This window comes from Anarrhichthys ocellatus, unplaced genomic scaffold, assembly GCF_004355925.1.
Source record: "Anarrhichthys ocellatus isolate YVR2014 unplaced genomic scaffold, GSC_Weel_1.0 scaffold10, whole genome shotgun sequence".
NCBI classification, from domain to species: domain Eukaryota; kingdom Metazoa; phylum Chordata; class Actinopteri; order Perciformes; family Anarhichadidae; genus Anarrhichthys; species Anarrhichthys ocellatus.
This window is the reverse complement of record NW_022280040.1, coordinates 10,374,759-10,400,489: the sequence shown is the minus strand read 5'-3', so window position 1 is coordinate 10,400,489 and position 25,731 is coordinate 10,374,759. Positions and strand designations below refer to the sequence as shown.

At 46.8% G+C, this 25,731-nt stretch overlaps 1 protein-coding gene across 1 annotated transcript in view; it reads left to right on the top strand.

Moving 5' to 3' along the window:
* The first annotated feature begins 740 nt into the window (after window positions 1–740).
* Window positions 741–25,731, top strand: part of drosha (drosha ribonuclease III) — a 74,905-nt gene continuing 49,914 nt past the window's right edge. The window contains 18 exon segments of the mRNA XM_031850104.1: window positions 741–913; window positions 1,462–2,245; window positions 2,247–2,315; window positions 2,399–2,467; window positions 3,331–3,628; window positions 4,911–5,052; window positions 6,009–6,169; window positions 7,460–7,540; window positions 8,227–8,313; window positions 8,481–8,567; window positions 10,358–10,429; window positions 10,749–10,830; window positions 10,913–10,981; window positions 12,095–12,264; window positions 13,839–13,963; window positions 17,786–17,885; window positions 21,699–21,806; window positions 24,674–24,781. Of these exon segments, the coding sequence (XP_031705964.1) occupies window positions 1,464–2,245; window positions 2,247–2,315; window positions 2,399–2,467; window positions 3,331–3,628; window positions 4,911–5,052; window positions 6,009–6,169; window positions 7,460–7,540; window positions 8,227–8,313; window positions 8,481–8,567; window positions 10,358–10,429; window positions 10,749–10,830; window positions 10,913–10,981; window positions 12,095–12,264; window positions 13,839–13,963; window positions 17,786–17,885; window positions 21,699–21,806; window positions 24,674–24,781 (2,610 nt within the window). The 5' untranslated portion in view covers window positions 741–913; window positions 1,462–1,463.

The window sequence follows — 25,731 nt, the reverse complement described above, 5'->3', positions numbered from 1 at the left end:
GTTTAAGAACACATATAAATTAGATACAATCAAATCAAATCCAAACAGGTATATTTAACATTATTCCACAATTTTGCCAAAGAAATCAGGAAAAATGCCTCATATTCTTAAGAATGCAAAGAGCTGCTGTTCCAGAAACAAATCCTTTCCATTTGTAGCTAATGAGATGAGAACCTTAACCCGTAGGCTTTCATCAACTATTAATGTAAAAGGTATCCACACTTGACAGTCTTAAATGAATTAACCCCTAATTTTTTACTACAAGCATTCCTCAGTTTACAATTGTGTTGCTCTGCAGAATTGTGGATTTATTTTAGATTTAAAATGCTTTACCTTTATTATATATCTGCACGGAAATTGTAATGGCATAACATAGCTACATGACACATCAATCACAGATCAAAGGTGAGAGAATATAAGCAGGTGTTTAGGGTACATGCAAATAAATTAAAGCTACTGTTTACCTGCAGACTTTTGACACATTAAACACATTTGAGGAAGAAAAAAGCAAATGCATGTCACGCAGTAACACTTTATGAAAACATCAGTATGTCTAAATAATAATAACCATCCAGATCACAGTAATATAACATGATACAGCGGGTTGTTTGAGCGCTCCGCTGGTGCTCCCGCCTCTCCAGCCCGGTGAGAAACTACCGGTATTTCATTGGCCAACGACAGGATCACTGAATGTGATTGGTCCATCCTTGTTCCTCTCTCTAATCTGTCCGACAGGAAACACGGCCGCTCCGAAAGCGTGGTACCCAACAGATAACGCGTCGAATTGCTAAAAGCTTCATGTAACTACGTTGCTCTGTTTAAGACAATTTACGTAATTTTAGATTATTGAAGCAGTAGTGAAGACGGAATGATACGCCTGATTCGCTAGCGCTCCTCCTTTTATTTTTTAAAGGTAATTTGTTCAACTTGTACGCTGTCATTGTATGCTAGCAGGCTTGCTAGCATGTTAGCACCGGGTAGCCAGTGTAACCTATCTGCTGCTCTTAGCTCAAACGTAGTACTAACGTTAATATTCACCCAGGGTGACTACTTCCTCTTCTAACACTAACATTTAGTCAGTTACTCTGTGCGTTTGATGGAAAATGACATATGTTGTGGCTAACAGTAGCTAGCTAATGATGCTAAACGGCTGCATCAGTGCAAGCCCGTTTAACGGTGTTCTGCTTGCTTATGATAAACCGGTATAACAGGCAGCTAACGTTACACGTAAACGAAGAACTAACGATTAATACTGTCGCTTAGTGAGTTAGTTTTGTTTTAGGTATAATTGATATCATCATATCTTCAACAAAGACATGAGAACAAAATACTAATGTACAAAAACACAGTCGCCTTTGCGGTGTTTCCCAAACATCAACCAAGAAGAGTCGAATAAAACGTTGTTTACTTTAAGGTTCAGGTTTGTTTCATGTCGTGTAACTTGATTATTTTTGTCCACAGTCATGTCTTTCCATCAGGACCGAGGCAGCTCCAGAGGAGGAGTCCCTCCAGGCCAGCACGGCTCCCCTCAGAACTACCGACCCTCCAACCTGAGGCCACCACCTCCCCAGCCTCCTGTTCCCCAGTACCACTACGATCCTCAGGCTCCTCCCAGTTCCAGCTACCATGGAAACAGTGGCTATATGCCTCCGCGCTCTGACTTCATGCACTACCCTCCGCCGGCGCCGTCCCCGACTCCCAGTTCCCTCAACCAGTGCCCGGTGCGCCCGCCTTTCCCCAAGCCCCCCGTCCGGCAGGGCTTCCTCGAACCCCCGCCTAACTTTCCCCCTCCTCCCCTCCCCAGCTCCACAGGGGGTCCCACGTCAGGGTCCCAGGTGTCCGCTCAGAATGCCTACCACCCTTACATGATGCCTCCTGTGCCCCCACCACCAATACCACACCCGTCCATGCCACCCCCCATAGCTTCACAGTCTATGAGCTACCACTCTCCATACTCCATGAACTACCCCCGTCCTCCTCACCCTCCTTTCCCTCCTCCCACCTTCAGCCCTGGCTACACTCAGAGCGCTGGCTCGTTCAAACCAGACCACAGCTTCAGGCACGGGGGGCAATACAAGTACGAGAAGCCCACGGACACCAGGAGGTCTCCGGAGAGAGGGTACCGCCCCGATGACCACAGGCAGAAGGGCTATGGCTACGGTAACCCCGATAGGCATAAAATGGAATTTCCCGGAGAGAGGAAGGACCGCGGGAGGAGTCCAGACAAGCGCGGCAGGCCGGAGGGGGGGGCGGTACAGGTCTGAGTACGACCGAGGCCGGTCCTCCCCCAGACACAGGAGCCGGGATCGTAGCAGGTACGAACATGGCAGTAACTCTCCTAGCTGGGATCTATCTGTGAAATGATTAATTTCTTACCACCGTGCGTGTTTGTTCACAGGGAGCGGTATCGCCACAGAGAAAGTCGGAGATCCCAGTCGCCCGACAGGCACAGAAAGAGGCCTCGCAGGTACACATGCAGTCCAGTATTTGTCTCACAAGAACTCTAAAACTGTTTCAGATTATTGCAACACATTTTGCCTCTGGTTCTCTTTACAGTTAAGTTCAGTAAGTATAGAATTTATATTGTTTTTGGGTCCTAAAAACAAAATTCAGCATCAGATGCGATACTGAAGGACGTGCACTTTTAACGTTCTACTGTTCACACCATATAATATACTGAACAGACTACTTGCTGGTATATTAGGACTCATTGTACTTCATTGTTCATTGCCTCGACCAAGGAGCTCATGTTTTCGGTTTGTTTGTTTGTCAGCGGGATTACCGTAAAAACGACCTGATTTTCACGAAACTTAGTGGAAGGGTGTAGCAGGGCCAAGGAAGAACCCGCCAGAGTTATACTAATTATGGTAATTAGGGTGTCAGAGCACCCGAAACTCTCTCACAAAGGTCCTCCAGAGGCACTACATGTGTTTTCACAGGCTGAATGATCAACAGTAAGCTCTGCCAGGAGAAATAGTCAACCAATTCTTGGCCTTTGGTTGCCATCAGTGGCAACTGCTCTTTGACATAAAGAAGGGAGAGCAAACAGAAAAACATGCACCACAGTGTCTTCATCTGTTAGAGGGAGAATTCACCTGTCTCAGCAAAACAAGCCTGTTTTTCAGCGTGGTGACAACTTAAAAAAGTTCCTTGTTGAGCCCTGCGGCTTCTGTTTTGATAACTTTGTAGCTCACATTTTTCAGTTAGCGCTTGGAGCTGCCTCAGGTGTCACTATGCGACCTTCTCTTGGTCCGTTGGTCACATGATAACCAGTGTTCATAACCTCCTTTTTAAAATCTATTTTGTATTTTTCTGGTCCGTGCTTCGCAGTCGGTCCACGAGCAGAGAAAGGAAGCGTGGTCGCTGGGAAGAGGAGAAGGACAGACGGTCGGAGAGCTCCTCCGGCCTGGGCAACAGAGAGCGCAGCTATTCCTCCATCAGGAGCAGAGAGCCCGAGGAGTCCTTCGCTGAGAGAGAGCGAGAGAGGGAGCGGGACCGAGAGAAGGAGAAGGAGAAAGAGAAGGAGAAGGGGGATGACGAGAAGGAGGAAGAAGAGCTGCTGAAACCTGCCTGGATCCGCTGCACTCATGCTGAGAACAACTACTCCAATGACCCCATGGACCAAGTGGTACTGTTGGCACTTACGTCTTAATGAATGAGTTGTTTGTTATAATATCTTATCATTATACCCTTTTGTGAGCGCTTCAGACTTTAACTATAGCCATCAAGATGTCTTTTTTGAACAGAAATGACCTGTTTTAATTCACGTCATTCAACAAAGAGCTCATTAACACTGAGCACAGACGTGTTTGATATAGTTTCACCCATCTGACTGGCAAACGAAGCATCAATTTAGTCTTTAACGTTGGTGTTAAAGAGTGGAGCTTCAGTCTTTCAGGTCATAGCGAGCACCTAAAAGATGACTCGTCACAATCTGTCCTTTGAAATGCTTTTCTCATGTCTTTGAACTCCCTTTGCTTCTCTAAAGCTCTGACCTTTACCAGTGCTTGCTTCATGCTGTCATCAGCTGTTTATTTATTTATTTATTATTGACACAAATGACACATTCTGCCCGAGACCTGACCTGTCGTCCAATGAAAGTGAAGGTAAAAGTCTTTTCCTGCTGTGGCAGTGTACTTGTGTGAGTTACTATAGCTGTTCCCACAAGAGTGCAGCATAGAGAGGGCAGAATGCCCAAACGCTCTCTTGATATATTTAAATGCAGATTCATGTCACTTGATTTGGTGTCCTGGTTGTTAGTAGCAGCACTTGGTTGGGTTCTAGATGGTCGGGTCTCTGAGGTCGATGGAGAATACTTCAGAGTGATTTTAGTCAGTGGTTGTAACGTAACCTCTCTGATCCTGTACACCATGACCAGCTTTGCAAAGTGTCGGTGACATTCTAAGGGAAGTTAAGCTCTGGAATTTGGGGATTTTTCTTTCTTAATGTTTTCAATATAAAAGGCATACTATTTTTATTAATTAACACGATTAAAAATACTTAAATTGTACCGTTTAATACTTCTATAAGAGCTTATGATGGGGATGATTTTTGGGAGAATAGGGGGAGTCATAGCGAATGATTTCTGTTCTAATAAAGTTCAATACAATGTTAAATGAGTCCACTCCTTTTTTTTAAGTTCAACTCAACAGAAGATATGATCTGGTAAAAGGTTTGTTTGTTTCATGGTAAATACATTTTATCCCTGTTGTGTCCCGTTATTTTCCATGGAAAGTTTCTATCTTGAATTTTGAAATATTGCAAAACACTAGCAGTGACATGATTATAGCTTGCTTCATAGAGCAGCCATTGGTGCGCACTATAACGCATGTGTACTTCTGTGTGGTACCATTGGGGCTTCTATCTGCTCGTGATCTATCTAAATGTTTGCTTTAACTCCGTGTGTTCAGGGAGACTCCACGGTGGTGGGCACCAGTAAACTGCGGGGCCTGTACGAGCGCTTTGAGGAGGAGCTGGGGAGGAGACAGGAGAGAGCCAAGTCTGCCCGGCCCATGTGGGACCCGCCCAAGACCAAACTGGATGAGGACCCAGGTGTGCAGTCCTGCAAAACTAGTTGGGTATAATGTAAAATAATCTGTGTTGATTGAAAATGTCTGACAGCTGTAGAGTGGTCCCTGAAGCCGACCTGTACTTGCTCTTTCTCGTGTTTTTTGCTACATTTGTAAGCTTGTAAGTTGTTCTGTTTAAGAGCAGCGACTGAATAACAATGTGCAAACAGTTAACACATCTGTCGCCAATCTTTTGTAATTGATATGCGTAAAAAAGTGTCTTCTCAGCAGTGCGTTCGGCTGAGGCAGAGATTAAGTTCAGTGTTGATGATGTTATCAGCTGCCTGCTTGGTTGTCTCTTTCGGCGCTGCAACAATATGAATCTCAGGGAGATCTAATTTGCCAAACATGTTGCTCCGAGAGCTGACTTCACAATCGAGCACTCGAGCTAATAGAACCCGCTGATAAGACTTGAAGACTTTGCTTAGCTGAGAAGCACAAACTGTACAGCTGACTGGTTAATTATAATCCTCATTTTGTTTGCGAGGTTTCGTTTCAGTGAGGGGAAAAAAAGTGAGAGAAATAAAGAAAACACGAGTGCCAGATGTCAGCGCTGGCAACTGTAGTGCTCCTTTAATCTCATGAATACTTTTCAGTCTGCATTTGGCTAGAAATCATAATGAAGAACAATATTTAAACGATGAATTGGTAAATCACGCTCAGCGTTTTTCTCCCATAAAGAAACCCGGAGAACATTCAAATACGGTAACAGATCTGAAACTTTTTGCTGTTTCACCAGCATTGTGTGGATAATTATTCACATTTGGGAACACTTGGACGGATAGCTTTACTGACACTAAATGTTGTATAATACCTTCAGAGGGCACAGCTGAGCCGGGAAGCTTAACCACTGAACCCTCCCCGGCTCACCGCGTTGTGTTTCAGTTGTCAGCTCTTTGACGCTGCCGTGATTAAACACCTTTTTTTTTGCACTTTCAGACGACAGCAGCAGCGAGTCAGACTGTGAGTCAGACGTCGAAGGAAGCACCTGCTCCAGCAGCTCTGACTCCGACGTTTTTGACGTCATCGCTGAGATCAAGAGGAAGAAAGCTCACCCCGACCGCCTGCACGAGGAGCTGTGGTACAACGACCCGGGGCAGGTCGGTCTCACTTATTATGATTGTGACAAAACCAAATTCATCTCCAGTTGTTTCACGACAATCAAATGATTACTTTGGGTACTAACGTGAATACAAGTGGTCTCATTGGATCCTCAGAGTTCTACTCCACTTTAGACCAGGCGAAAAAACCTGCATGTTTTTTGCTCTAAACTATTAGCAATAATGAAGCTGAGTATGAATACGGCCGTTCCAGGGTTTCCCTCGCCTAAATGTATTCTACCTTTGGAACAATATTTAGCCCTCTTCCCCGGTATCTTCACTCTAGTTTTACCACTGAGCCCTCCACAGCCTCTGAGAGGCAGTATGCGTTTAAGTTGGAGAACAGAGACCATCCGAAACAATCCCTGAAGCTCTTTGAAGCTCTTCTGTATATTTGTGCCATAACGTTGCCCATCACAACCTTGGTATCATGATTTAGGGCAGTGGCAGGCAAATGGCTCCCCTCGGGGCAGATCCACTCCTTCAGCAAAAACATTGGGCCCCCTGACGACAGCTCAAATCTTCTCTTTTCATACTTTTTTTCCCCCCACAAAATGAACCGATAACTGTAGATAATAAAGCTGCAAATCCTAATAAACATGTCCTCATAACATCTTATATTGCCGCTGCATGAAGCAGCTACTGTATCTCATTCTGCACCACGACATCTGAGCAGTGCATGCTGTTCAGATGAAGTCTAATAAACTCGCTAGATGATAAACAAATAGATAATATAAACCACGTTAGTTAATGGAACACAGATTTAATTCTTTAACAGAAATGATGCCAATAAAAACAATATTTTAACACCGTTCTTCTTCCCCTGCGTAGCGAGTCGGCTGCAGATTCACCTCACGATGCAACACTTTCTCATGTATTTTTCCACTCTTATTGCATTTGCAGCAACACCTGATTGAGAACACCAAGTTCAGGTCCTTCTGTCTGAGCTTTTGAAACCATTTTGACTAAATATTGGAAATCACTTCCTTCAGTAGACGAGGTGGTTTGAGGTCTGATATCTGAGTACGTGATTGGAAAAGTGTTCGAATAGTTTGTTTACCCCGTTTGTAAAGAATGAATGAGCTGCATCAAAAGAAAATCGGCGGTCAATAGAATCTTTCTGTGCTGTGAGTTTAGCTTCACATTGCCCAGACGCTATTAACTCCACACTCAGAAGTAAAGGTCAGGAGAGTAGTAAAGGTTGTGAGAAGTGGAATGCTCTGCAGCCCTCGACTTACACACAGCAAGTGAAGCACTTGTGTCTGATTTACGTATTTTCTGTCCGTCCAGATGAATGATGGTCCCTTGTGTAAGTGCAGTGCCAAGGCCAGACGTACGGGGATCCGCCACAGCATCTACCCGGGGGAGGAGGTACGACGTGCCGTGCATACATCACCCTTTCATAACCTTCAAGTTGTGCCACAGAGGGGCAAGGACGTCAGTCTCGGCAGCTTAAAATGCCTTCTCTATACAGGCACCGTTTTCCATTGCATTAAAGGAGATTTTATCATCCCGAAAGAATCAAATGATGATGATACATGTACATTGCTGTAAGAATCTGACAGGGCAGTTGATCTGAACCAGTGACTCATCGATTATTTTTGCCAGGCGCTGAGATTTCTGGGTTTTCATAACTCACTTTCTGGCCTTCCTCTGTTCTGGAACAAAAAAAAACTCCCACAGAGATGCTTCTTCAACTGAACAGCTACACACATTTCCTTTATTCATCATCAGCGTGATATCACTCCTTCAGCTAACTATTTCTATTTAAGGAGAAAAGGGAGGAGGTGAAGCCAGCCTGTGTTAAGTACATTAACATCCCCAGTTAGAGATGGTAGACTTGTGCTCACTACATGAACAGGGCCTGTCCCCTTGTTAGTTGATTAGTTGACTAAGTGCTTGTTATGCTCTTGACTGACCAGGAAATTCTGTCAATTAATTGTTTTGTATGGGTTCAAACAGTATATGGGAGATGTGACTGCATTCATTCAGAGCATGTCAGTTAGGATGAAAGAGGATGAGCGACGCGTCACTTTATGAGTTTGTGTTTCTCTCAGCCCGAGAAACCGTGTCGTCCAATGAACAACAACGCAGGGAGACTGTTCCACTACAGGATCACCGTGTCTCCTCCCACCAACTTCCTGGTACGTCTCTTTAGTCAACAGCCTGAAATGAGAAAAGCTGCTGATCCGATACAATACAACGTGTGTTATCTGTGCCGTGAAATCCTGATTTTCATTTGTGGGTTTTGTTTTATGTTTCATACATATTGTTTTCCACTGCACCATACCGAAGCTGCTGTGTGTTTCAGACCGACAGGCCGACGGTGATCGAGTACGATGACCACGAGTACCTGTTTGAAGGCTTCTCTCTTTTCTCCCACAAGCCTCTCACTAACGTAAGCCTGCCGTCATGCCTCCCTGTTATGTCCTGTTATTTTGAATATTTAATGCCATCTTTATTATTTATATGCAGTTCCTTTCATATTGCGTTTGGAGGCAGATCTGGGTTTTCTTGACTGTTTTTATTTGAAAGCGTCGTGTTAAATCCCACAAAATGAATGAGAAGTTTTACAGGGTTGTTTACAACTTCTCCTTCTCTTTACCCTCAGAGTCATTTCATACTCAAATACACACTTGTGTTAAAGTAAAACTATGTACTGTACTCCGTTAAACTGATTCAGTTATCATTTTGAAATAGCACGAGAGGTACCGGATCCGCGCAGATAAAAACCAAGAGGAACTGGATCCCATTCCTGCACTTATCATATATACTGTATATGTATATCATATCATGAAGATGTTCCAATGAATATTTTTCTCTTCTTATTAGTTTCAGCTCTATATCCACGTGCTGGTATTCCACCCACGTCCATTGTGGATTCTGCAGCAGCAGGTCCATGATGGTTTAATTAGCTCTCTCCACACTGCCCAGTCAGCTCTGCACCGGCCACATGTGACCCCCATCCTCCTCCTACTGGCCTGTTAAAGCGGCCCACATATAGTTTAAGCCATCGTTGGAGTGGAAAAATAAAAATCCTCTCCTCCTTTAACTCCACTCTCTTCAAAAAAGAGAAAAAAAAACAACTTCAAATCGGCTTTTGGCTCCGGGGGCGGCTTCTTTGTTGCCCGGACAAAGCCCTCCTCCTCTCTCCCTGCGCTGACCTTGTCGCAGAGTCCCCCTCTCTGGCCTTTGAAGGCCCCTCAGTGACGGTCAAACATTAGAGAGGTCGGGACTTGAAAAGGGAGCCTCTCTTCCTGTAGCCGCCTGAGCTGAGCGCCAGACTTTTATTCTAAGGAGGATGTTTAAAAGGGAAGGAGAAATCGATAGGGGACCACCAAAACCCCCGCGTCTAGATGTACATGCATGCGTGTGTCTGTCAGCTGTCTTGCGTGTCTTTTTTTTTTTTTTTCCCCTGCAAGTTTGAATAATGAACTACTCGGTCAATATCCCTCTAGCTTGAAAAAGAGCCCCGAGGATTAGGCATGATTTGAACTGGATAATTTAAGCAGCCCTTGTTAAAAGCGAGGGTAAACGCTTCGTGGCAGTGTGGGGATTTAAACCCTCGGAGCGTGGCGATATTAGCCCCCTGCTAGTTAGCCGTCGGGGTGGGCAAGAACCAATGCGGCGGCTCCCAGGTTAATCTCTTAAAATGGACCCCCGCGCTCCGACAACAAAGACCGTGTAACTAGGGAGATTAAACACGGAGGAGCCGGCTTATCTATTTAGTGAGATTTCAGTTACTTCATTTTCAAGAGGCTTGTGTGTGTGTGTGTGTGTGTGTGCGTGTGCGTGTGTGTGTGTGTGTGTGTGTGTGTGTGTGTGTGTGTGTGTGTGTGTGTGTGTGTGTGTGTGTGTGTGTGTGTGTGTGTGTGTGTGTGTGTGTGTGTGTGTGTGTGTGTGTGTGTGGGGAGAGGCATGTGATGCATGGGAGTGAGTGTTTGTACTCGTCCAGGTTTTTCAAATTGACCAAATTTCTTGTGCACGTTGACACACGTTACTGAGTCTGTTGAGGGTACATACTCTGTTTATTTACATGGCTGTGTGCTCTGTCTTTGGGTGAGCTCCACAGCAGAGCTTTCCTTTTAATGAGTTTCCTCTGAAAAGCTGTAACCTCTGCCTAACGCCGTGGTAATGAGTCGGCCCGTCCTTTCTCCCTCTCGTCCTCTGCTCCTTTCATCATCACAGATCCCATTGTGCCGTGTGATCCGCTTCAACATAGATTACACCATTCACTTCATAGAGGAGATGTCGCCGGAGGTCAGTAAAGCCCGACTTTATCTCGCAGCTCTTACTCACCCGCTTTTGTTTTTATCTGAAAACGGCTGAGCCACACGTAACCCTCACACCTCGGTGCCCGGGTGAGCGACGGGGCTAATCCTTGTAGAAGAGGGAAAAGAGATTCTTTTTCAACCTGCAGAGGTTGATTACATCTATAAAGTGGCTTATGTGATAAAGTTAAAGAACTGGATTTACTTATCAGTCATATATACATTAAGCTGGTCTTTTTTCTTTTGGAGTCTGCTTGTACCGTGTGCTCGCATAACGCCGTCTCTCTCTCTCTCTCTCCTGTGTCCAGAACTACTGTGTCCAAGGCCTGGAGCTGTTTGCCTCCTACTTGTTCCAGGACATTCTGGAGCTGTATGACTGGAACCTGACAGGTACCGCACCATTTGGTTGACGTATATTTTTTGATCATTTCAACAATAACTTGACACAAAAACACTCTGCTCTTTCCTCCAGGTCCTGACTTTGAGCCCTCTGGATGCCAGCGGTTCCATTTCATGCCCCGGTTTGTCCGATTCCTACCCGGTGAGGCCTGTTTGTGCTTTATTTTGCCATTTGTCTCCCTCTGGTGGTCAGCCGTGACACGGTTCTCGAGTTCAACCGAGCCACAGAGAAAGGGTCTCCGGTAATGTCTCCTCCAAACATTACTGCAGACGCTGGCGTCGATATGTGTGCCGTGTTCTCCCTCAGTGCTCGAGCTGCTGTGCCGCTGCGTGGTATTCATCTTGGATACACACGATGGTGCTGGTGCACTACGATAGCGCAGCGTTGTTTGTTATGACAGCCTCGCCACCTACCTTCTTTCCATCAAAAAAACAATTTCTCTCCCACCTCTCGCAATTTAGTCCGCCACAAACGTGTATCTGCCTCTTTTATAAAAATTAAATAATAACTGTCCGACGCAATGCTTCTGATGCGATCTGTGTAAAGAGAGCGAGAGGAGACGGGGAGTTGCAGTGAGGCCATGGTCTGTTTGAAAGTTACAGTGTGAGGGTGTGCGTTTGTTATTGTCTTAATGCATCTGCAGGACTGCGTCTCTGTCCACGGTAAGAACTCGTAAGTGGAGGTCAATCAATTTAGCATGAGTGTCTATTAAACTGACTCTCTTTTACCCGGTAGGTTGCATCGCCAGCGCCTCGCTGTATTTCTATGCACATGAATCCGTGCGCCTATTTCTCCTAATACAGTTCTCAAATGTTGCTCTATATGTGGCATTATGTGCCTCCGTGTGTTGTATGGAATCCGACCTTGCACCCGCTCTTCTGTTTACCTGTGTGCGTTTTCTTGAAGAACGCAGGATTGATTGCAGGATTTGAGCTAATATTAGTGTGAAATATTAGCTCAAAGTTGGCTGAGGTGAGGCGGGGTTGAGATGTTTGTATGAAAACAAAGATTTCCTCCGACATCAGGTCAAGGATTTTGACCAGCGAAAGAGTGCATTGCACGGGAGCACGGTGAAACACTTTCCCTCCGTGGATCACGGCTTGTTTAATTACACAAACTGTGGCTGTAAAGACTCACATTTTTCCATTTTTTATTCAATTAACTGTGAATCCCCCAATGAGTTGCCTGTTTTTTTTATGCTCCCCGTACCTGCATTTATTCCGTGTGTGTCTTTGTGTTGATAATGTGTCCCAGATGGTGGGAAGGAGGTGCTGTCCATGCATCAGGTGCTGCTCTACCTGCAGCGCAGCAGCAAGCCGCTGGTCCCCGAGGAGGAGATAGCAGACATGCTGCAGTGGGAGGAGCTGGAGTGGCAGAAATATGCGGAGGAGTGCAAGGGCATGATCGTCACCAACCCGGGCATGGTAAGGCCTCCGCTTCCTCAGTTACGACAGGAGGCGGCCTTGTCTGCTTTCAAGGGCATACCCCCCCCCCCCCCCCCAACCCCATCCCCAACACCGCAGGAATACGGCTGTTCTTGTTAGCCTGTGACATGAGCAACCTCACCTATTATCCCCAAGGGCGTTCGCTGTCATCGCCGTTCGTCGGGCCGAAAGCTTCTATGTCACGGTGAAGTCGGTTAACCTTCTTGTCTGGTATTTTAAAGGATGCGCGGTAATTGTGTCTCGCCAAAGGTGAGGATGTCATCGCCGGCTAAAAGGTTGCATATGAACAGTGGATGTGATTGTGTAACCTTTGGCGTGGGTGAGTTATTGAGTCAACTGCTCTTCCTGGCAGGACTGAATTGTGTCTGTCAGGTTTCCAGATAGGTGGGTGTATTATAGTCTTCTATAGACTCTTCTACAGATTGTTCTGCCAGTCAAACAGTCTATTAAACAGGCCAGAGACTATCATAGAACCATCTGAGGCTACAATGGTCATGTTCCTTGTCACGCCCGGGTTTTTCTTTTGTGGTCTGTTGGTTATTGTTTATGTAGCTGTTTTGTAAGATTTCCCAGTTTTATGTAAATGCCTAAGGTGACATCTTAAACACCTTGTTTTGTCAAACCACCAGTCCAATATTCAATTTACAATAATAATAAACGGAGAAAAGCATTGATTGATTATCAAAATACTTTCTGATTCATTTGCTGTCGATTGAATAAACTGATAACGATCACAACCCTCACTTTGGGTAAAAGCAGGATGTTCATGGAGGTACTGAATTCAAAAACGTACAATAGCTGCTGCGCTACAATCAATAAAATGTCATTTGTCAGCTCGGGTGGCCCCTAGGTCACATGCACTACTCCGAATGAATGCTAATCAAACATGCGATGCTCAAGTGATTGTTGGCCACACATGTCAACAACCTCCAAACGGCTGTGGCGCATTAAAGCACGGGTGGAGAAGCAGTAGCCCAGTATATATTAATTAACATCTACTGTATTTTGTGTCTGGCTTGTAAACAAGGCAATCATCAAGCCCTTTCCTTAAAGCCAATCACACCTGATTATGTCGCTTTAAAGGCCAAATCAAAGATGGCGGGCGACCTCTCGCTCTCAAATCAAAGTTTGCTTGCGGGCCGTGACGAGCGAGCGCGGGGTAATGTCGAGGTGAGCCTCCAGCCATCTGCCACACGGGGCCCCCACCACCCACCACCCACCACCACCACCACCTTCCTCTGATCTCGCCCAAAACGCCTGACGGGACTAACTGTGATTTGGGAGCCGGCTCAGAACACATTGCTTGTCAATCTCCTCCCCGATAAGAGCTTCAGAAGTTAGCTCGCCATCCCCGACATCACTTTATCATTTGTTGTGCGCACGCCACAGGCCGAATCTGGGCCTCGCCTTGTTACCGCCCTGTGACAGACGGCCCTCGTGGCGCGGATTATTTGTCTCATATTGGTAGCAGATGATTGAATGATGGCTGCCTTGTAGCTGTACTTGTTTCACACTGTTTACGTGACTCTCCGTACTGACTCCTTTTACCCCAGAAACCCAGCTCGGTGCGCATCGACCAACTGGACCGGGAGCAGTTCAACCCCGACGTCATCACCTTCCCCATCATCGTTCACTTCGGGATCCGGCCTGCTCAGCTCAGCTACGCCGGAGACCCTCAGTAAGACCACACACACACACGCGCACACAAATGTCGACCACCCATCCAAGCAAGCACGGATCCCTCGTTCCCTCTACCCCTTATTCACCGCGGCTCTCCCAGGACACTGTGACTGCAGAGCGCATTGTATTTCGAAGAGGAAGAGGAGGAGGAGGAGGAGGAGGAGATAGACGGATGGAAATATCTGAGGATGAGAAAACGAGTGGCGTGACATTTTCACATGCATCGTCACGGGTCCCAGGTTTCTGCTGGGCGCCCCTCCGCCCTGGGAGCCCGCCGCGGTTTATGTCTCGTGAATAGTAATGCCACACACGCCACGGGGCTGCAGGAGGGAATACTGTACTGTGCTGCTGCATAATTAACAAAAAACTGTGTATTAGAGCATCCGAGCTGCGGTCTCCGAGGTGTTCGGAGAGATGCGACAACACCACGCCAATCAAAACAAACGTCGGTGTGCAACTTGGGTTTTTCCTGCGCTCTGGTTCTAAATTTAAACCTGTGGCTTTGTCTCACAACTGTCGGGGGGAAAATATCGGCGATGAAGACGCATTAGGAAATCCATTTAGGCAGAACTGGTTTGCTCCTTCCCCTCGACTAATGTCCCCTCTCCCCCGCCGCTACATTTCAGCCGCCTGTCCGCGGAGCTCTTTCATCCCCGTGCACCCTGCTGCCATGTCAAACTTCTCAAAGCGGCAGACAATGACAAATTTATGGATGGACTGGGACATCATTAGGCGATGCAGAAACGAGTAGTAAGAGACCGGCGGAAAGGATTTCCTACCACTGCTAATGATGCGTGTAGCGAGGGCAGGAGTCTGTGTTGATTGCGGCAGCGGCAATGCCACAGAGAGGGGAGCCGTGGACACAGCAGCAGCATATATTAACTCAGGAGACTGAAGAAGCTGTGTTGTCTTCTTCCCTTTTACACTGTCCGCTGGACGCATTTGTGTTCAGGGCTGCTACTCCAGCTCCATCACGACAGCTGAGGCGAGAATGATGACATGTCAGAGGTCAGGGGACATAAAGAAAGAGAGAGCAGGGTGGAAACAGGACAGACGAGCCCAGCAAGAGAGGGGTGAGACATCGGAGGAACATGATGGAAGGATTGTGGGAGGGAAAGGCAGAGAGGAGGGTATGAACTGAATGCAGAAAAACAAAAAGTGAGAATTTGAGAGACGGAGAGAGTGAAAGAAATTATCTTTTCATAACTAGAAAGATAAAAGCAACTTTATTTATAACGCATAGAAAAATGAGCTCAGTGACTCAATGTTCCCGTCCGGAGCAGAATCACACCTCACAAGAACTTATCCGTAGCGCACAATTAAACAACGCTTCATAGCTTTAAATGTTGCTGCCGCAAGGAATTGTGGGATGGCATTATCCCCTTTTCTTCTCATAAACAATGGTCCAGTGTTCCCTTTTCCAAAGGAGATAAGAAAGGAAGCATTGAAGCACCTTTCCTTAGCATTCAGAGAGTTTGACCAGCTCTTATCATGGCTGCCTACTTAATACTTCCGGGTCATTCCACTCAGTTATTTATTCACTTTTTTTTCTTCCATGGTTGTTTTCTACTCCTGTCAGGTACGGGCCTCCGTTTCACGAGGAAGACAGAATCAACGTGATTGGCTGTTGTCAGGTCGAAGGATATTTGGATAAAATAGGACCTTTGTGCACTCTTCCACTCCATGCTGCTGGAAATCCTTTTGAGTGCATTCGTTATCGATGGAGTGCATCCTGACGTGTTTATAGTGTTCATAAGTGCGAATGGAGAATAACGTGAAGGCTGCACGAAGGTGAAGAAAAAACCAGGGAGAGATTCTAAATGCACGCCAAGTGCACTCTTAAGGGCACTGCAATAAGCCTGTCGTCATGTCTTCATGCAAAATTCAGAACATTTCTGTTGCCACCGTACGGCTAGCAGCTAACCGTGCTAACAGTGCAAACAACAGCAACAGTGTTTACCTGAGGGGGAACCGGAGGGTGGGCACTACGCTTCCTCGACGAGGCCGTCGATCAGGGCCTTGTTATCACTAATAACCAGAGTGGCATGCACTAACATGCACTAAAAGCATGCACGGCCAGCACAGCTACGTAAAGAAAGCACAGAGAAACTCTTGATTACAACACGGAGGGAGAGTGACATTACTCTACTATATCTTTACGCAGCGAATGGTTGTTTGCTGCTACATTAATGCTCTGAACCTCGTGTAAAGAAGCTTTAAGTATAAGTGCAATGAAGTACCGAGCTTTAGTGGAGTGGTTTCTGATTTCAGATCAATCTGTACAGATGTGCTTTTCTTCTTTTCTTTGTCCCTTCACTGTGCAGAAAAAACCCACAATAATCCTCCGACCATCAGTTTCACTAAATGAAATGTCGAGCAAAAACAGTATTCGTCACATGCGGGAAGAGTCACAGCATCGCTTGTCATATTTAACCACGCTGGAGGCTGCAGGGTTCTATAATCTATCTGAGAAACGGTGGCAGTGATGAAGGAATGCGTTACGGTGTCTGTGAGGTCGCTGAGACAAGTGAGAAGCAGGTGATGAGCGTAACCCCCCCCCCCCGTGCTCACAACTGTCACTCGTGCAAACGCAGAGATAAACATGCATTCACCTGCAGAAGAAGAGCTAATATGTATCCCCTGCAATCAGTGTTTTCTAACCTACTGCTGGTCTTTGGCTTCACTCTGTCCGTAAAGGCCGCTGTCCTGTTTGAGTACAGAACATCCACGTAACAGATGCCCATGTTTGTACTTCAGCAGCGATGCTGCAGACACCATGCCTGGAAAAGGACTTGAGATGGGAAACAGGAGAGAGAGGGAGAGAGAACAGAAAGAAAGAGGCAGCATATGCTAATGAAAGCATGTGCAGGGAGTGGCGAGAGCCGCGGCAGCGCTGCCCCGAGAGCACACAGCGGATCTGTGGAAAGGTCATTGGAGCGGATTGGGGACGAGGGGGCCTCCCAAGCTGGATAGGCTCGCTCTCCGTCTCTCCCCCTCTCTGTCTCTCGTCCACTCGGGCTGTTACTGTGCGGAGGTGGTGGTGAGCTGATAATCTGGGCGGTAAAGCCGTCTCGTTCCCTCGTCTCAGTCTCTAATGAAGTCCCCACTATTATAATTCTTCTATTCCACTGCACACCCCACTCCCCTCCTTCCTTGCTCACACCTCTCTCTCTCTCTCTCTCTCTCTCTCTCTCTCTCTCTCTCTCTCTCCTCCCGCTTTATGCCTCTCTGCCTTTCTCTCTCTGTCAATGCACCAAAACCCACCTCCTCCCCCCCTTCATCCCACCAATCATAATTGAATAACTCTGGGTAAATGAGGAGAAAGTCTCCTGAATGGGAGCAGAACGGTCACACTCGGCCCTCAGTGCATCAATCAGGAGGTCTGATTGAAAAGAGAGAGAGGAGGGGGGGGGTAGGTGGTTAGTATGGTGGCTACATGTCACCTTGCCGATAACTCCTCGCCTCCTTTCAGATGCAAATGAGAGCAAAGACAATGAGGCTTTATAGAAAAGGAGAAATGAGGTTGTGAGATAGCTGTCGAGCTACACCAACGTTTCATGACTCGCAGCTTTTACATGAAAATAAAATAAGGTGTGTGTGTGTGTGTGTGTGTGTGTGTGTGTGTGTGTGTGTGTGTGTGTGTGTGTGTGTGTGTGTGTGTGTGTGTGTGAGAGAACCTCTGCTCACAGTTCAAACTGTGGCCACAGGCAACCGTTACATTATGTTTAATATCGGGCGAGCTGCAGATGAAATATTGATGTGTGAGGGGGCAGATAGACTCCAGCCCGAGCCTGACGTCGTCCTCCTCTGCTGTCGGCAGGTACCAGAAGCTGTGGAAGAGCTACGTGAAACTACGCCACCTGCTGGCCAACAGCCCCAAGGTCAAGCAGATTGACAAGCAGAAGCTGACGCAGAGAGAGGTGGGTCCAAAGAAACACACTTTGATGTTTATTGCTTTTCTTTAGTCACACTCATATTTTAACATTGTCGGGTGGCCTGCACTTGTTACGTGGATGTGGTGCATTTTCAATTTAAATAATTTTGGCTGAGCTCATTTCTTTTCATGAAAGGACCATATGCACTCTCTGCAGAACTAAGCTACGGTGATTCCTGCCGCGCACCGATTCTAACGCCGCTTATCTGGAACTCTGGTAGTCCGTGTTATTGCCTGAAAGTAACGAGGACGCCGTTTAATTTAACAAAAAAGTGAAACGGACAACTTACAAAGGCAACAGTGTTTTCTGGTTTTGCCAGTTATTGTAGGAAACAGAGCCTCCGCTTTCACGCATTTAATAATCTGCAACAACTGAGGAATATTTAAATAGTGCATCCAGGGCTTTACCTTGGAAATATATTCATTTGCACATCAGCACCATGAACATAAAGACACATGTGTGTGTTATTTGATGTTGGAAATTGTATTTCAGATATACGTTTTCTAGCCTCTTTATGTACGAGCAGCTATCTCAATCTGTCTTCATGATTCACAAAACGTCAAATGAAGACTCTAAAGAAAGAATTTTATTTGGGAATTGGTAAAAATGCAGGAATGTTGTGCACAATGTTTGGCACTATTGCACAGATTTCATAATCCATCCATCGCGCTTCAGACTTTGGGATGCACCGATCCGACTTTCTCAGTACCGATACCTGGGCTCCGGGTATCGGTGTCGGGACTGTCGGTGCAGCTCTACTTCAGACCCTCTCCCTTTGTCTTTACTTCTGGTACAGAAACTTTTATTTTGACGAGGAAGGCGGGGCAGGGTCTTTACTCAACCTAACGATGCATAATTTAGATGAATTTGCAGCTCAGAAGTAAACCGCTGCGACCGCTCTCCTGAGTCGAGTGTGAAGGTCGAAACCACCACCGGGGGCTGAGAATCAGAGAGGTCCAGATTTGGTGAAGTAATGACTGCGTAGCCGCAGGGAGTCGCGGCGTACAGGTGCCATGTGTGGCCCCACGTAGCCGAGTCGCTCCTGTAGGGACTAATGTAACTCCTCCACAGCAGATGCAGCTTCTTCTTTCCACTATCCAAGTCTGTGAGCGTGTCTCCTCCTTTGGCGCATTTGATCCACTCTGAACCAATAATGAGTTGCAACTCAGAGCTCAATTAGCTTGTTTCCCAGGTAGCTCGGCAATGCTTCCCCGGCTAACAGGCCCTGACAATCCCACTGTCAACCTGCACTAGAGCAATTAGTGAACCCAAACACATGCACACTCACACACACCGGGTCTGTCAGGCTCCACCACAAGCATTAGCCATGTCAGTGTCTCCTCACTGCAGTGGAAGTGTGGCACCGCTACTTATTTAATGCCCCGGGGAACACTCGAGCTTCCTGCGTAAATAGTCTTCCAGTGAAAGACTAAACGTCTGATTCTGTTCTGAAAGGCACATTCTACCATTTAAGAGTCAGCCTGTCAGAAGCGTTCACAGAAAACGTTGTGCTGCTGCTCCAGCTGGCTCTTCTGATACCTCGATGCTCAGTCTGGAGTCCACAGGTGTGCGTCAGGGATTGAGAACTGGCCCACACACCAGGGAGCACGCCTCTGCACCCGTTCCCAAATCTCATGCTGCGAGCATGAAGGGGTGTGTGTGTGTGTGTGTGGGGAGGTGGGACAGCCGCACTGTCTGCCCAGATGGATTTTCAAACCAAGTCTCTCAGCCAAACTCATGATTGGGCCAATATTGTCTGTTTTTGAGGCCCAATTTTTTACATTCTTTAGACTTTAAAAAAATAAAATTGGGTTGATTTTGCATTAAGAATATAACAATTTCATCTTTTTATAATATAGTCTTATAAAGCGTTGGTGTGAGTATATTGAAAACGATTGTTACTTTATTATCTCGCATCTCTAATTTGAATAAGTATCCAGCCTGGAGTCGCTGCTTTGGCAGAGGATTCAGCCTGGAGTCTTCTCTATCAGCTCAGCATATGTGGATTTGGGGATTTTCTCTGATTCTTCCTTGCAGATTTGGCCCGGCTCAGTCGGGCTGTGTAAGGAGCATCTTTTGAAAAGCTATCGTCAAGTCATTCCACAGATTTTTTCCAACTAGCTTTGAGTATTTTGGGCCACACAGGAACGTCTCTGTCCGTTCCAGTGTGTCGGTTGGGATGTGTTCATAAGGATCATTGTCCCGCTGCAACATAGATTGGCCCAGTCTGAAGATTTTGGCACTTAAACCCCACCTTCAGTTAGTCCCTACTTTAAGTTTTAGGAAGCAATTAACAAATTGAAGACAACATTCTGAAAAGTTCGATATGTCTTGTTTGTAGAGTTACATTATGTCATTATATTCATAAATGCATTCAACCTTTATAAAAACAGCTCGGCGAACCATCTCGCTTCGTTCCTTACCTGTCGAGAGTTGCACATGAGCAGTGCACATCTGGCAGGTGCTTACGGAAAGTGTGACGTCATCCAGAGCTAGCTTTTGTCAATGTTTCACAGTGAAAAAATCCCACCAGTTAAACGACGATGTGTTTTTGACGCAGTGGTGTCCGATTCACGCTCGTGTCCGCCGGTATACAAGTTCAGGTATTGGGAAGGAAAAATAATGATGCTAAATACAATAAAATAAGCTAAAGTTTCCTGCAGTAAGTAAACAAGGGAGCACACATGCAGATGTGCACTTGCCTTCTGCGGGCAGTGGATTTCAGTGTGGTGTCTTTGGTGTTTGACCTCAACCCGATCCAAAACACAAACACTCCTCTCAGCAGAAGGATGTGATGATAAAGAGCCAAATGGGCCGTGACGCGTCCGTTTGACCGGCATAAAGATAGTCTCTCAGCCTCCCTCTTCCCCGAGTCAATTATTTACTTTTCCCACTTCTGTCCATTCAGTGACCCTGTAGAAAGCCTTGCATAATACAGTATTTACATATCATTCGCGCTTCGCTGTGATTACTGCTTTCCAAACACGGCGGGCTGGCCGTTTGCGGAAAGATGTGTTGTTGTTGTTGTTGTTGTTGTTGTTGTTGTTGTTGTGTGTGCGGTGGCGCATGCATGTGTTTGCGCATGGGTGAGCGTGTTCACTTTGATGCACAGTTCAAAGTAGGATGGCATTATTTATTCATGCCTTTGTTCTTATTTCCTCTGCGAGTTCCATTTTCGGCAGATTCGCGGCTAACTTGGAGACGAGAGTCGATAATTCTCAGTTGAATGAAACACATGCGTGCACATTAGGAGGTGCAGTCTGTCAATACATCTTCCATCTTCATTGTTATTTGTAGGACCCTCTTGTCTCACAGCCCCCCCCCCCCCCCCCCTCCTCTTCCTCCTACTGGATTTCCAGTTATTTGCTGAAGGGCTGACATGATGCTGGGTGCCTGTGTGTGTCTGTAATGATTCCTGCTGCTGCTGATGGAGGAACCTATAGGCTCTTGCGTGATGCTCCTAATGGGCAGCCAGGTGCCTCGGCTCTTGTTGACTGGGACTGAAGCCTCCGTATCAGCCAGTACACCCAGTGCAACCGCTGCCCACAGCCATGCCGGCCCATTGCGGTGTGCCTCAATTAGCCGGGACCCGGGCCGAAGCTGTCGCTGCCCCCGTTGCTCCTGTCCACTGCTGTGCCGTGTTTGTGTCATGCTACGGAGGGGTTTCAGTTCATTGCATGTGCCAGCTTTTCTGTTTCTTTTTTTGCGGGGGTGGGGGGCAGGAGTTTTGAGGATGGGAGCCGTCCCTGGAGGCTGCGCTCCAGCAGATCAATAATTGACTGGCTGATTGTTTGGCAGGAAGCTCTTCAGAAGATCCGTCAGAAGAACACGATGCGCCGCGAGGTGACGGTGGAGCTCAGCAGCCAGAGCTTCTGGAAGACTGGCATCCGCTCCGACGTCTGTCAGGTAACGCTCATCAACTCACATCGACGCATCCATACGCGCCGCAAACACGTGCTCATGGGTGAGAGCGAGATGTTCGTACACACACGGATATGTGTGTAGAAGCAAACTAGACAGAGTCCCAGTTATGCTAAGTCGTATGTCATTTGAGTGTGTACGGTTTTCCTGCGCAGTGAGGGACACTTAAGGAAGCACACACTTTGAGGTTTAGATAATCTCAAAGTTCAGATATTCTTGCTAACCTTGTCATAACTTTGTAATACACCGCGTTTATATTTGCACTGCAGCAGTACTTCCACTCTCGACACAGACCGCTGCTTATAGCACAGCCTGGAACGTCTTCTGATCTTTCCACATGTTGCGTCACTCCTCTATTTAGGTGTCACAATCCCGTGTAAGGCCAGTGGACTCCCACAGGGCCGCAGCCGGCAATGCCCTTTATTAAGTAATGTCTCAGACCTGACATTTTATTTATATACAACTTCACCGGCGCTCAGTTCAACAAGCGCAAGGGCACCGTTATCTCTCTTCATGCACTTATTAGCAGCGAAATAAACCAGGATGGGATTTACTCTCCATGTGGTGTTATCTCCATCTCAGGGAAGCGGGACAACGTAGGCAGCTTACAGTTCCGTGTGTGCGTACAGTTTAGCACAGGCGGCCCTAATGAGAGTTGAACCAATAACCCCTGAATGTGTTAGCACCGCGCTGTGCCCACTGAAACATACAGAGCTGCATTTGTTCCTGGATTTGTCAGATTAACGTAATGGGCGAGTGTGCTTAATTTACATTTCTTTTATTTATTGTTTATTCCAATACTTTCTGCCTGTTACTCAGAAAATAATTGCCACAGGTCTTTTTTTTTTCCCACCTAGCCCCGTATGCGGCGAGGATTAGCCCACAGCTGATGCACGTTCTCACATTTTCTGAGAGGAATGACAGAAAGTTCTAGCCTCGCCAACCAGGCTCCTCTCACAGCAAGGTCTAGCGGAGAAGGATCTGATCCATAATTGCTGCCCAATTAAATTTGCTTCAAGCTGTACTGCTGCGGCTAATTGGTTCATGAATAATTTCAGTTTCGAACTGCGGCGGTACACTCTGCACAACGTGTGACACGGACACGTTAGAACAGCAGAACTGACCTATAGTTCTTGATTTGTAAAAGCAGGTGCTCTGTTCGTCCCCGCCCCCCCGCCCCTTCGTTACTGACATCGCTCGGCTGCACCAAGGTTGTTTCACTTGAAAAGGCTTTGTCAAGGACCGGGGCTGCACTTTGGAGGCAGGAATTCATTTATTCAGCAATGTGTTTTTGTTAAAATTTGATATTTTGTATGTTTTTGTGTCCCTGATCACATCCATGTGAAGGCTATCAGTAGACTTTTTTTTACATTTTATGCTTTCCCTGTTACTGCAGAGAAAATAAGTATGGGTGGGTCTTTACTCACTGAGACAGTGTGGTGCAATTATTCATACATTTATTTACATTAATCAGCCTGCTTATGTATCGCATAACCAAGGAATACAATGCTGCATGTAGGAAGAAGCTGTTAATGGTGTTAATACTTGCTGAATATATGCCTCCTAATAAAACCTCCTAAAATAAGTTGGAGCGGAGCGTCGTAAGACATCTCTACACGGCAAACGTCAGAAGAAATGTTCGCTTTATTTATTTATTTATTCCGTAAGAAACAAATGACGGAAAACAAGTTGGGATATCCATTTTTCATCACATTCCAGTTAATTAAATTGTGATGTAGCGAGTTAAAGTGCAATTTAAAACCCATGCTTGTAATATTTCAGCCTAAGTCCGGTTGGACGGCATCCAAACTGCCCAATCGTCATCCGTGACAGTAAATTAGAAATGTCCCACCTTTTAATTACCAGCGTATCAACTCTAACAGGCCTCTTTACTTCTGCTCTCTACACACACGTGTACTCAGTCACTCCGGCGGCCGGCGGAGCAGGTCAGGAGCTGTAGACACGGCCGCGGCCTGGCTTTTGTTAATTGGCTGCTTAACAAGGCCTGGGGAGTGTGTCACCGGGGGCCCCTGTGATGGCCCCGGGGCTACGTGGCAGCACCGCTTGTAGCCGCCGGGCCTTCGGGCTAACCCTCCCCAGTAGCGCTAATTAAAACATGCATGGCTTCCTCCTCTCATGTGGTGGCACGGGGGTTAATGTGTGTACACCGGCCTTTGCTGCAGTTCCTCACCCACTCTGAGTTGGCCGCCTTGATGAGTCTCCTCTAATGATGCTGTAGATCGGCTCTCTTGACTGTTGGACTAATTTGCTGACCGCTGACTGTTGTTCTTCTCTTTTGCCGTCCGTCCCCACTTTACTTGTCGACGTCGCTCGCTGATACGCGCACTCCCTCCACTCCTCCTCCCTCCGTTTTTCTTTCACTCTGTTGCAGTCAAACTTTTCTTCTTTTTTTATATGTGGGTCAGAGGGGGGGCTGTCGGTGTTTGTCCGAATGCAAGTGTGTCAACATGATGAAATGGGCTTCGATTTGACCGGCCTGTCCAAATGTGAATTTCCCTCCTCTCCGTCATTCCCTCTCACAGCGCAGCGATTGGGTTTTTGATTATTTCATCTCTCTGTTGCAGAGCACCACTTAATAAATAATGACTGGCTGATTGATTTCTCCCTGCCTGTTCCTTCTATCAGCCCTGTCTCCCTTTCTCTTTGCACAATCTCTCCATCACACTTTCTCTCAAAAACATGCTCCCCTCGCTCTTCTTTCACTCCTCTGTCATGCTCGTTCTGTCTCTTCCTGTTTCTTTCCCTTTCCAATGCTGCCTCCCGTCGCTGTCTCCCCCGCCCTGCCCCTTTATTTATTTTTTTTCTTAACCACTTCTCTCTGTCCTCCACAGCATGCCATGATGCTGCCCGTCCTCACCCATCACATCCGCTACCACCAGTGTCTGAAGCACCTGGATAAGCTCATCGGCTACGTCTTCAAGGAGCGCTGCCTCCTTCAGGTAGAAAGCACGGCAGCTCCTTACTCGCCCAAAGTGATGTGAACCAAGCTGCATTACGTAAAGGCTGGCATAGTTGATAACTAACAGGATAGATACGGGAAGGCAAATCCCAGCGGTTCTTTTAGGCGGGGCGCGGTCTCGGTCGGTCAGAAAGCATGGGGAGAAAAACATTTTGTGCAGGGGCTTGTTGAGATCCAGGGAGGCGGTGCTCGCCTCATTACTGTGCCCATTCCACCTCTGCAGGGAGAGTTCAGGTGGAAACAGGGGGCTCAGGAGTCAGCTAAGGTAACCCACACACCGGCCTGAGTCACATCTCTGCAACAAGCAGCCCGGGTCCGCTGTGAGTTGCAGTGACAGTAGTCAGGACAACAACAGCCTTCTCCGTAATGCCAGCTCTCCCCTGTCAGGTCCGCAGCCTCAAGCTCCGGGCTCTTGGTGTAGAGCCCCCGCGGCTGCCTCCAGCAATATTGAAGAGCTGTCATAACCTGATACATTAGAAATCAATGTGTTGTAGCCCATACATAGTTAAAAAGGGGAAGGATGCATTGAGATTCGCTCAAGGCTCTGTGTGTGTGCGCTCTGGCTGTGTTTCTATGTGGAGATTTGCACTTATCGATCAGCGATCGGCCTTTTTGTCATTGGCTTAATGTTGACCTGTCATTATGAGCGCTAAAAAGAAACACTGACCCGCCGTGAGGCCGGCCGACAAAGCTGCGGCCCCTTTCATCGAGGAGACGCCCATCTGAGCTCGACATCTCCGTCTCTCGGGGGACAAGTTAATGGATTTGTCCCTCCCTCTTTCTCATTCCATTCCTTCATCGTCCGAAAGAAACAAACAAACAAAAGAAGAAAGGAAGAAAGAAATCATCCGTTTGATCATGACGGCTCCATACAGGCCTCTGCAGTGTCTGTCTGTCCACATCACAATTCTATCCACTGAGGTGTTAATG